This window comes from Engystomops pustulosus, chromosome 10, assembly GCF_040894005.1.
Source record: "Engystomops pustulosus chromosome 10, aEngPut4.maternal, whole genome shotgun sequence".
NCBI classification, from domain to species: Eukaryota; Metazoa; Chordata; class Amphibia; order Anura; family Leptodactylidae; genus Engystomops; species Engystomops pustulosus.
The window spans coordinates 1,497,015-1,509,834 of record NC_092420.1 but is presented as its reverse complement, the minus strand read 5'-3'; the positions used below and the strand labels follow the sequence as shown (position 1 = coordinate 1,509,834).

The 12,820-nt window shown below is 49.9% G+C and overlaps 1 protein-coding gene across 1 annotated transcript in view; it reads left to right on the top strand.

The window, feature by feature from the left end:
* DOCK3 (dedicator of cytokinesis 3) overlaps positions 1 to 12,820 on the top strand; it is a gene marked incomplete at its 5' end in the record, with an annotated part of 168,055 nt that overhangs the window by 41,933 nt on the left and 113,302 nt on the right. The window contains one exon of the mRNA XM_072128238.1: positions 11,702 to 11,798. Within this exon, the coding sequence (XP_071984339.1) occupies positions 11,702 to 11,798 (97 nt within the window). The remainder of the gene's footprint in view (positions 1 to 11,701; positions 11,799 to 12,820) is intronic.

Sequence of the window (12,820 nt, the reverse complement as noted above, 5' to 3'; positions counted from 1 at the left end):
GCCATCCAGGCTGTGATTATATATGTAATGTGTAGGGATGTGCCAGGCTGTGCCATCCAGGCTGTGATTATATATGTAATGTGTAGGGATGTGCCAGGCTGTGCCATCCAGGCTGTGATTATATATGTAATGTGTAGGGATGTGCCAGGCTGTGCCATCCAGGCTGTGATTATATATGTAATGTGCAGGGATGTGCCAGGCTGTGCCATCCAGGCTGTGATTATATATGTAATGTGTAGGGATGTGCCAGGCTGTGCCATCCAGGCTGTGATTATATATGTAATGTGTAGGGATGTGCCAGGCTGTGCCATCCAGGCTGTGATTATATATGTAATGTGCAGGGATGTGCCAGGCTGTGCCATCCAGGCTGTGATTATATATGTAATGTGTAGGGATGTGCCAGGCTGTGCCATCCAGGCTGTGATTATATATGTAATGTGTAGGGATGTGCCAGGCTGTGCCATCCAGGCTGTGATTATATATGTAATGTGTAGGGATGTGCCAGGCTGTGCCATCCAGGCTGTGATTATATATGTAATGTGCAGGGATGTGCCAGGCTGTGCCATCCAGGCTGTGGTTATATATGTAATGTGTAGGGATGTGCCAGGCTGTGCCATCCAGGCTGTGATTATATATGTAATGTGTAGGGATGTGCCAGGCTGTGCCATCCAGGCTGTGATTATATATGTAATGTGTAGGGATGTGCCAGGCTGTGCCATCCGGGCTGTGATTATATATGTAATGTGTAGGGATGTGCCAGGCTGTGATTATATATGTAATGTGTAGGGATGTGCCAGGCTGTGCCATCCAGGCTGTGATTATATATGTAATGTGTAGGGATGTGCCAGGCTGTGCCATCCAGGCTGTGATTATATATGTAATGTGTAGGGATGTGCCAGGCTGTGCCATCCAGGCTGTGATTATATATGTAATGTGTAGGGATGTGCCAGGCTGTGCCATCCTGGCTGTGATTATATATGTAATGTGCAGGGATGTGCCAGGCTGTGCCATCCAGGCTGTGATTATATATGTAATGTGTAGGGATGTGCCAGGCTGTGCCATCCAGGCTGTGATTATATATGTAATGTGTAGGGATGTGCCAGGCTGTGCCATCCAGGCTGTGATTATATATGTAATGTGTAGGGATGTGCCAGGCTGTGCCATCCAGGCTGTGATTATATATGTAATGTGCAGGGATGTGCCAGGCTGTGCCATCCAGGCTGTGATTATATATGTAATGTGCAGGGATGTGCCAGGCTGTGCCATCCAGGCTGTGATTATATATGTAATGTGTAGGGATGTGCCAGGCTGTGCCATCCAGGCTGTGATTATATATGTAATGTGTAGGGATGTGCCAGGCTGTGCCATCCAGGCTGTGATTATATATGTAATGTGTAGGGATGTGCCAGGCTGTGCCATCCAGGCTGTGATTATATATGTAATGTGTAGGGATGTGCCAGGCTGTGCCATCCAGGCTGTGATTATATATGTAATGTGTAGGGATGTGCCAGGCTGTGCCATCCAGGATGTGATTATATATGTAATGTGTAGGGATGTGCCAGGCTGTGCCATCCAGGCTGTGATTATATATGTAATGTGCAGGGATGTGCCAGGCTGTGCCATCCAGGCTGTGATTATATATGTAATGTGCAGGGATGTGCCAGGCTGTGCCATCCAGGCTGTGATTATATATGTAATGTGCAGGGATGTGCCAGGCTGTGCCATCCTGGCTGTGATTATATATGTAATGTGCAGGGATGTGCCAGGCTGTGCCATCCAGGCTGTGATTATACATGTAATGTGCAGGGATGTGCCAGGCTGTGCCATCCAGGCTGTGATTATATATGTAATGTGTAGGGATGTGCCAGGCTGTGCCATCCAGGCTGTGATTATATATGTAATGTGTAGGGATGTGCCAGGCTGTGCCATCCAGGCTGTGATTATATATGTAATGTGTAGGGATGTGCCAGGCTGTGCCATCCAGGCTGTGATTATATATGTAATGTGTAGGGATGTGCCAGGCTGTGCCATCCAGGCTGTGATTATATATGTAATGTGTAGGGATGTGCCAGGCTGTGCCATCCAGGCTGTGATTATATATGTAATGTGCAGGGATGTGCCAGGCTGTGCCATCCAGGCTGTGATCATATATGTAATGTGCAGGGATGTGCCAGGCTGTGCCATCCAGGCTGTGATTATATATGTAATGTGTAGGGATGTGCCAGGCTGTGCCATCCAGGCTGTGATTATATATGTAATGTGCAGGGATGTGCCAGGCTGTGCCATCCTGCCTGTGATTATATATGTAATGTGTAGGGATGTGCCAGGCTGTGCCATCCAGGCTGTGATTATATATGTAATGTGCAGGGATGTGCCAGGCTATGCCATCCAGGCTGTGATTATATATGTAATGTGTAGGGATGTGCCAGGCTGTGCCATCCAGGCTGTGATTATATATGTAATGTGTAGGGATGTGCCAGGCTGTGCCATCCAGGCTGTGATTATATATGTAATGTGTAGGGATGTGCCAGGCTGTGCCATCCTGGCTGTGATTATATATGTAATGTGTAGGGATGTGCCAGGCTGTGCCATCCAGGCTGTGATTATATATGTAATGTGCAGGGATGTGCCAGGCTGTGCCATCCTGGCTGTGATTATATATGTAATGTGTAGGGATGTGCCAGGCTGTGCCATCCTGGCTGTGATTATATATGTAATGTGTAGGGATGTGCCAGGCTGTGCCATCCAGGCTGTGATTATATATGTAATGTGTAGGGATGTGCCAGGCTGTGCCATCCAGGCTGTGATTATATATGTAATGTGTAGGGATGTGCCAGGCTGTGCCATCCAGGCTGTGATTATATATGTAATGTGTAGGGATGTGCCAGGCTGTGCCATCCAGGCTGTGATCATATATGTAATGTGCAGGGATGTGCCAGGCTGTGCCATCCAGGCTGTGATTATATATGTAATGTGCAGAGATATGCCAGGCTGTGCCATCCAGGCTGTGATTATATATGTAATGTGTAGGGATGTGCCAGGCTGTGCCATCCAGGCTGTGATTATATATGTAATGTGTAGGGATGTGCCAGGCTGTGCCATCCAGGCTGTGATTATATATGTAATGTGCAGGGATGTGCCAGGCTGTGCCATCCAGGCTGTGATTATATATATCATGTGTAGGGATGTGCCAGGCTGTGCCATCCAGGCTGTGATTATATATGTAATGTGTAGGGATGTGCCAGGCTGTGCCATCCAGGCTGTGATTATACATGTAATGTGTAGGGATGTGCCAGGCTGTGCCATCCAGGCTGTGATTATATATGTAATGTGCAGGGATGTGCCAGGCTGTGCCATCCAGGCTGTGATTATATATGTAATGTGCAGGGATGTGCCAGGCTGTGCCATCCAGGCTGTGATTATATATGTAATGTGTAGGGATGTGCCAGGCTGTGCCATCCAGGCTGTGATTATATATGTAATGTGTAGGGATGTGCCAGGCTGTGCCATCCAGGCTGTGATTATATATGTAATGTGTAGGGATGTGCCAGGCTGTGCCATCCAGGCTGTGATTATATATGTAATGTGTAGGGATGTGCCAGGCTATGCCATCCAGGCTGTGATTATATATGTAATGTGTAGGGATGTGCCAGGCTGTGCCATCCTGGCTGTGATTATATATGTAATGTGTAGGGATGTGCCAGGCTGTGCCATCCAGGCTGTGGTTATATATGTAATGTGTAGGGATGTGCCAGGCTGTGCCATCCAGGCTGTGATTATATATGTAATGTGTAGGGATGTGCCAGGCTGTGCCATCCAGGCTGTGATTATATATGTAATGTGTAGGGATGTGCCAGGCTGTGCCATCCAGGCTGTGATTATATATGTAATGTGCAGGGATGTGCCAGGCTGTGCCATCCAGGCTGTGATTATATATGTAATGTGTAGGGATGTGCCAGGCTGTGCCATCCAGGCTGTGATTATATATGTAATGTGTAGGGATGTGCCAGGCTGTGCCATCCAGGCTGTGATTATATATGTAATGTGTAGGGATGTGCCAGGCTGTGCCATCCAGGCTGTGATTATATATGTAATGTGCAGGGATGTGCCAGGCTGTGCCATCCAGGCTGTGATTATATATGTAATGTGTAGGGATGTGCCAGGCTGTGCCATCCAGGCTGTGATTATATATGTAATGTGTAGGGATGTGCCAGGCTGTGCCATCCAGGCTGTGATTATATATGTAATGTGCAGGGATGTGCCAGGCTGTGCCATCCAGGCTGTGATTATATATGTAATGTGCAGGGATGTGCCAGGCTGTGCCATCCAGGCTGTGATTATATATGTAATGTGTAGGGATGTGCCAGGCTGTGCCATCCAGGCTGTGATTATATATGTAATGTGTAGGGATGTGCCAGGCTGTGCCATCCAGGCTGTGGTTATATATGTAATGTGCAGGGATGTGCCAGGCTGTGCCATCCGGGCTGTGATTATATATGTAATGTGTAGGGATGTGCCAGGCAGGCTGTGATTATATATGTAATGTGCAGGGATGTGCCAGGCTGTGCCATCCAGGCTGTGATTATATATGTAATGTGTAGGGATGTGCCAGGCTGTGCCATCCAGGCTGTGATTATATATGTAATGTGTAGGGATGTGCCAGGCTGTGCCATCCTGGCTGTGATTATATATGTAATGTGTAGGGATGTGCCAGGCTGTGCCATCCAGGCTGTGATTATATATGTAATGTGTAGGGATGTGCCAGGCTGTGCCATCCAGGCTGTGATTATATATGTAATGTGTAGGGATGTGCCAGGCTGTGCCATCCAGGCTGTGATTATATATGTAATGTGTAGGGATGTGCCAGGCTGTGCCATCCAGGCTGTGATTATATATGTAATGTGCAGGGATGTGCCAGGCTGTGCCATCCAGGCTGTGATTATATATGTAATGTGCAGGGATGTGCCAGGCTGTGCCATCCAGGCTGTGATTATATATGTAATGTGTAGGGATGTGCCAGGCTGTGCCATCCAGGCTGTGATTATACATGTAATGTGTAGGGATGTGCCAGGCTGTGCCATCCAGGCTGTGATTATATATGTAATGTGCAGGGATGTGCCAGGCTGTGCCATCCAGGCTGTGATTATATATGTAATGTGTAGGGATGTGCCAGGCTGTGCCATCCAGGCTGTGATTATATATGTAATGTGTAGGGATGTGCCAGGCTGTGCCATCCGGGCTGTGATTATATATGTAATGTGTAGGGATGTGCCAGGCTGTGCCATCCAGGCTGTGATCATATATGTAATGTGCAGGGATGTGCCAGGCTGTGCCATCCAGGCTGTGATTATATATGTAATGTGCAGAGATATGCCAGGCTGTGCCATCCAGGCTGTGATTATATATGTAATGTGTAGGGATGTGCCAGGCTGTGCCATCCAGGCTGTGATTATATATGTAATGTGCAGGGATGTGCCAGGCTGTGCCATCCAGGCTGTGATTATATATGTAATGTGTAGGGATGTGCCAGGCTGTGCCATCCAGGCTGTGATTATATATGTAATGTGTAGGGATGTGCCAGGCTGTGCCATCCAGGCTGTGATTATATATGTAATGTGCAGGGATGTGCCAGGCTGTGCCATCCAGGCTGTGATTATATATGTAATGTGTAGGGATGTGCCAGGCTGTGCCATCCAGGCTGTGATTATATATGTAATGTGTAGGGATGTGCCAGGCTGTGCCATCCGGGCTGTGATTATATATGTAATGTGTAGGGATGTGCCAGGCTGTGCCATCCGGGCTGTGATTATATATGTAATGTGTAGGGATGTGCCAGGCTGTGATTATATATGTAATGTGTAGGGATGTGCCAGGCTGTGCCATCCAGGCTGTGATTATATATGTAATGTGTAGGGATGTGCCAGGCTGTGCCATCCAGGCTGTGATTATATATGTAATGTGTAGGGATGTGCCAGGCTGTGCCATCCAGGCTGTGATTATATATGTAATGTGTAGGGATGTGCCAGGCTGTGCCATCCTGGCTGTGATTATATATGTAATGTGCAGGGATGTGCCAGGCTGTGCCATCCAGGCTGTGATTATATATGTAATGTGCAGGGATGTGCCAGGCTGTGCCATCCAGGCTGTGATTATATATGTAATGTGCAGGGATGTGCCAGGCTGTGCCATCCAGGCTGTGATTATATATGTAATGTGTAGGGATGTGCCAGGCTGTGCCATCCAGGCTGTGATTATATATGTAATGTGTAGGGATGTGCCAGGCTGTGCCATCCAGGCTGTGATTATATATGTAATGTGTAGGGATGTGCCAGGCTGTGCCATCCAGGCTGTGATTATATATGTAATGTGTAGGGATGTGCCAGGCTGTGCCATCCAGGATGTGATTATATATGTAATGTGTAGGGATGTGCCAGGCTGTGCCATCCAGGCTGTGATTATATATGTAATGTGCAGGGATGTGCCAGGCTGTGCCATCCAGGCTGTGATTATATATGTAATGTGCAGGGATGTGCCAGGCTGTGCCATCCAGGCTGTGATTATATATGTAATGTGCAGGGATGTGCCAGGCTGTGCCATCCTGGCTGTGATTATATATGTAATGTGCAGGGATGTGCCAGGCTGTGCCATCCAGGCTGTGATTATACATGTAATGTGCAGGGATGTGCCAGGCTGTGCCATCCAGGCTGTGATTATATATGTAATGTGTAGGGATGTGCCAGGCTGTGCCATCCAGGCTGTGATTATATATGTAATGTGTAGGGATGTGCCAGGCTGTGCCATCCAGGCTGTGATTATATATGTAATGTGTAGGGATGTGCCAGGCTGTGCCATCCAGGCTGTGATTATATATGTAATGTGTAGGGATGTGCCAGGCTGTGCCATCCAGGCTGTGATTATATATGTAATGTGTAGGGATGTGCCAGGCTGTGCCATCCTGCCTGTGATTATATATGTAATGTGCAGGGATGTGCCAGGCTGTGCCATCCAGGCTGTGATTATATATGTAATGTGTAGGGATGTGCCAGGCTGTGCCATCCAGGCTGTGATTATATATGTAATGTGTAGGGATGTGCCAGGCTGTGCCATCCAGGCTGTGATTATATATGTAATGTGTAGGGATGTGCCAGGCTGTGCCATCCAGGCTGTGATTATATATATCATGTGTAGGGATGTGCCAGGCTGTGCCATCCAGGCTGTGATTATATATGTAATGTGTAGGGATGTGCCAGGCTGTGCCATCCAGGCTGTGATTATATATGTAATGTGCAGGGATGTGCCAGGCTGTGCCATCCAGGCTGTGATTATATATGTAATGTGTAGGGATGTGCCAGGCTGTGCCATCCAGGCTGTGATTATATATGTAATGTGTAGGGATGTGCCAGGCTGTGCCATCCAGGCTGTGATTATATATGTAATGTGCAGGGATGTGCCAGGCTGTGCCATCCAGGCTGTGATTATATATGTAATGTGCAGGGATGTGCCAGGCTGTGCCATCGTGTGGTTGTATGACTTAGAGAGATGCGCCAGGGTCCTATGATAACATTGCCCCCACCCTCATCATGTCAGGAAACTCGGAGGGGGCTGCACCCCTGTAGATGCGTTGCCTGGTATATAGGGGTGCTGCTCCTCTGTAGTAGCTGTACCAGGTATTTGGGGGTGCTGCTCCCCTGTAGTAGCTGTACCAGGTATTTGGGGGTGCTGCTCCCCTGTAGTAACGATACCAGGTATTTGGGGGTGCTGCTCCTCTGTAGTAGCGGTATCAGGTATTTGGGGGTGCTGCTCCCCTGTAGTAGCGGTATCAGGTATTTGGGGGTGCTGCTCCCCTGTAGTAGTGGTACCAGGTATTTGGGGGTTCTGCTCCCCTGTAGTAGCGGTATCAGGTATTTGGGGTGCTGCTCCCCTGTAGTTGCGGTATCAGGTATTTGGGGGTGCTGCTCCCCTGTAGTAGCGGTATCAGGTATTTGGGGGTGCTGCTCCCCTGTAGTAGCGGTACCAGGTATTTGGGGGTGCTGCTCCCCTGTAGTAGCGGTATCAGGTATTTGGGGGTGCTGCTCCTCTGTAGTAGCTGTATCAGGTATTTGGGGGTGCTGCTCCTCTGTAGTAGCGGTACCAGGTATTTGGGGGTGCTGCTCCCCTGTAGTAGCGGTATCAGGTATTTGGGGGTGCTGCTCCCCTGTAGTAGTGGTACCAGGTATTTGGGGGTGCTGCTCCTCTGTAGTAACACTATCAGGTATTTGGGGGAGCTGCTCCTCTGTAGTAACACTATCAGGTATTTGGGGGTGCTGCTCCTCTGTAGTAGTGGTACCAGGTATTTGGGGGTGCTGCTCCTCTGTAGTAACACTATCAGGTATTTGGGGGAGCTGCTCCTCTGTAGTAGCGGTACCAGGTATTTGGGGGTGCTGCTCCCCTGTAGTAGCGGTATCCGGTATTTGGGGGTGCTGCTCCTCTGTAGTAGCGGTATCAGGTATTTGGGGGTGCTGCTCCCCTGTAGTAGTGGTACCAGGTATTTGGGGGTGCTGCTCCCCTGTAGTAGCGATATCAGGTATTTGGGGGTGCTGCTCCTCTGTAGTAGCGGTACCAGGTATTTGGGGGTGCTGCTCCTCTGTAGTAACACTATCAGGTATTTGGGGGTGCTGCTCCCCTGTAGTAGTGGTATAAGGTATTTGGGGGTGCTGCTCCCCTGTAGTAGCGATATCAGGTATTTGGGGGAGCTGCTCCTCTGTAGTAGCGGTACCAGGTATTTGGGGGTGCTGCTCCCCTGTAGTAGTGATATCAGGTATTTGGGGGAGCTGCTCCTCTGTAGTAGCGGTACCAGGTATTTGGGGGTGCTGCTCCTCTGTAGTAACACTATCAGGTATTTGGGGGTGCTGCTCCCCTGTAGTAGCGGTACCAGGTATTTGGGGGTGCTGCTCCTCTGTAGTAGCGGTACCAGGTATTTGGGGGTGCGGCTCCTCTGTAGTAACGCTACCAGGTATTTGGGGGTGCTGCTCGCCTGTAGTAACACTATCAGGTATTTGGGGGTGCTGCTCCCCTGTAGTAGTGGTACCAGGTATTTGGGGGTGCTGCTCCCCTGTAGTAGTGGTACCAGTTATTTGGGGGTGCTGCTCCCCTGTAGTAGCGATATCAGGTATTTGGGGGTGCTGCTCCCCTGTAGTAGCGGTACCAGGTATTTGGGGGTGCTGCTCCCCTTTAGTAGCGGTATCAGGTATTTGGGGGTGCTGCTCCCCTGTAGTAGCGGTACCAGGTATTTGGGGGTGCTGCTCCCCTTTAGTAGCGGTATCAGGTATTTGGGGGTGCTGCTCCCCTGTAGTAGCGGTACCAGGTATTTGGGGGTGCTGCTCCCCTTTAGTAGCGGTATCAGGTATTTGGGGGTGCTGCTCCCCTTTAGTAGCGGTATCAGGTATTTGGGGGTGCTGCTCCCCTGTAGTAGCGGTACCAGGTATTTGGGGGTGCTGCTCCCCTGTAGTAGCGGTATCAGGTATTTGGGGGTGCTGCTCCTCTGTAGTAGCTGTATCAGGTATTTGGGGGTGCTGCTCCTCTGTAGTAGCGGTACCAGGTATTTGGGGGTGCTGCTCCTCTGTAGTAACACTATCAGGTATTTGGGGGTGCTGCTCCTCTGTAGTAGTGGTACCAGGTATTTGGGGGTGCTGCTCCTCTGTAGTAACACTATCAGGTATTTGGGGGTGCTGCTCCCCTGTAGTAGCGGTATCAGGTATTTGGGGGTGCTGCTCCTCTGTAGTAGCGGTAACAGGTATTTGGGGGTGCTGCTCCCCTGTAGTAGTGGTACCAGGTATTTGGGGGTGCTGCTCCCCTGTAGTAGCGATATCAGGTATTTGGGGCAGCTGCTCCTCTGTAGTAGCGGTACCAGGTATTTGGGGGTGCTGCTCCTCAGTAGTAACACTATCAGGTATTTGGGGGTGCTGCTCCCCTGTAGTAGTGGTACCAGTTATTTGGGGGTGCTGCTCCCCTGTAGTAGTGATATCAGGTATTTGGGGTGCTGCTCCTCTGTAGTAGCGGTACCAGGTATTTGGGGGTGCTGCTCCTCTGTAGTAGCGGTATCAGGTATTTGGGGGTGCTGCTCCTCTGTAGTAGCGGTACCAGGTATTTGGGGGTGCTGCTCCTCTGTTGTAGCGGTACCAGGTATTTGGGGGTGCGGCTCCTCTGTAGTAACGCTACCAGGTATTTGGGGGTGCTGCTCGCCTGTAGTAACACTATCAGGTATTTGGGGGTGCTGCTCCCCTGTAGTAGTGGTACCAGGTATTTGGGGGTGCTGCTCCCCTGTAGTAGCGATATCAGGTATTTGGGGGTGCTGCTCCCCTGTAGTAGCGATATCAGGTATTTGGGGGAGCTGCTCCTCTGTAGTAGTGGTACCAGGTATTTGGGGGTGCTGCTCCCCTGTAGTAGCGGTACCAGTTATTTGGGGGTGCTGCTCCTCTGTAGTAGTGGTACCAGTTATTTGGGGGTGCTGCTCCCCTGTAGTAGTGGTACCAGTTATTTGGGGGTGCTGCTCCCCTGTAGTAGCGATATCAGGTATTTGGGGGTGCTGCTCCCCTGTAGTAGCGGTATCAGGTATTTGGGGGTGCTGCCCCTCTGTAGTAACACTATCAGGTATTTGGGGGTGCTGCTCCTCTGTAGTAGCGGTATCAGGTATTTGGGGGTGCGGCTCCTCTGTAGTAACACTATCAGGTATTTGGGGGTGCTGCTCCCCTGTAGTAGCGGTACCAGGTATTTGGGGGTGCTGCTCCTCTGTAGTAGCGGTATCAGGTATTTGGGGGTGCTGCCCCTCTGTAGTAACACTATCAGGTATTTGGGGGTGCTGCTCCTCTGTAGTAGCGGTACCAGGTATTTGGGGGTGCTGCTCCTCTGTAGTAGCTGTATCAGGTATTTGGGGGTGCGGCTCCTATGTAGTAGCGGTATCAGGTATTTGGGGGTGCTGCTCCCCTGTAGTAGCGATATCAGGTATTTGGGGGTGCGGCTCCTCTGTAGTAGCGATATCAGGTATTTGGGGGTGCGGCTCCTCTGTAGTAGCGGTATCAGGTATTTGGGGGTGCGGCTCCTCTGTAGTAGCGATATCAGGTATTTGGGGGTGCTGCTCCTCTGTAGTAGCTGTATCAGGTATTTGGGGGTGCGGCTCCTATGTAGTAGCGGTATCAGGTATTTGGGGGTGCTGCTCCCCTGTAGTAGCGATATCAGGTATTTGGGGGTGCGGCTCCTCTGTAGTAGCGATATCAGGTATTTGGGGGTGCGGCTCCTCTGTAGTAGCGGTATCAGGTATTTGGGGGTGCGGCTCCTCTGTAGTAGCGATATCAGGTATTTGGGGGTGCTGCTCCCCTGTAGTAGCGGTATCAGGTATTTGGGGGTGCGGCTCCTCTGTAGTAGCGATATCAGGTATTTGGGGGTGCTGCTCCCCTGTAGTAGCGGTATCAGGTATTTGGGGGTGCGGCTCCTCTGTAGTAGCGATATCAGGTATTTGGGGGTGCTGCTCCTCTGTAGTAACGGTACCAGGTATTTGAGGGTGCGGCTCCTCTGTAGTAACGGTACCAGGTATTTGGGGTGCTGCTCCCCTGTAGTAGCGATATCAGGTATTTGGGGGTGCTGCTCCCCTGTAGTAGCGATATCAGGTATTTGGGGTGCTGCGGATGAATCCCTCGCCTTATGTGACTGTGTCTTCTCCCCGCAGGCCGTATGAGACTGTGGTTCCTGTGGAAGACCCTCTTGTCACGGAGGTGACGTCCACGTTGCAGGAATGGGCCTCCCTGTGGAAGCAGCTGTACGTGGTAAGTGCTCCCCCAGGACCCCGGACGGGCTCCAGCACTGAAGGGGTTATGTGCCGTATACTCACATATTCTGGATGAGAGCCTGGGAAACCTTCACCTCTCTATAGGGGCAGAGCGCAGCGCGGTCCGTGTATCTAATCCTACCCTGTGTGATACTGCTGAGCTGTGTATCTAATCCTATCCTGTGTGATACTGTCTGCTGAGCTGTGTATCTAATCCTATCCTGTGTGATACTGTCTGCTGAGCTGTGTATCTAATCCTCTCCTGTGTGATACTGCTGAGCTGTGTATCTAATCCTATCCTGTGTGATACTGACTGCTGAGCTGTGTATCTAATCCTCTCCTGTGTGATACTGACTGCTGAGCTGTGTATCTAATCCTCTCCTGTGTGATACTGACTGCTGAGCTGTGTATCTAATCCTATCCTGTGTGATACTGTCTGCTGAGCTGTGTATCTAATCCCATCCTGTGCGATACTGACTGCTGAGCTGTGTATCTAATCCTATCCTGTGTGATACTGCTGAGCTGTGTATCTAATCCTATCCTGTGTGATACTGCTGAGCTGTATATCTAATCCTATCCTGTGTGATACTGCTGAGCTGTGTATCTAATCCTATCCTGTGTGATACTGACTGCTGAGCTGTGTATCTAATCCTCTCCTGTGTGATACTGCTGAGCTGTGTATCTAATCCTATCCTGTGTGATACTGACTGCTGAGCTGTGTATCTAATCCTCTCCTGTGTGATACTGACTGCTGAGCTGTGTATCTAATCCTCTCCTGTGTGATACTGTGTGCTGAGCTGTGTATCTAATCCTATCCTGTGTGATACTGACTGCTGAGCTGTGTATCTAATCCTGTCCTGTGTGATACTGACTGCTGAGCTGTGTATCTAATCCTATCCTGTGTGATACTGTCTGCTGTGCTGTGTATCTAATCCTCTCCTGTGTGATACTGTCTGCCGAGCTGTGTATCTAATCCTCTCCTGTGTGATACTGCTGAGCTGTGTATCTAATCCTATCCTG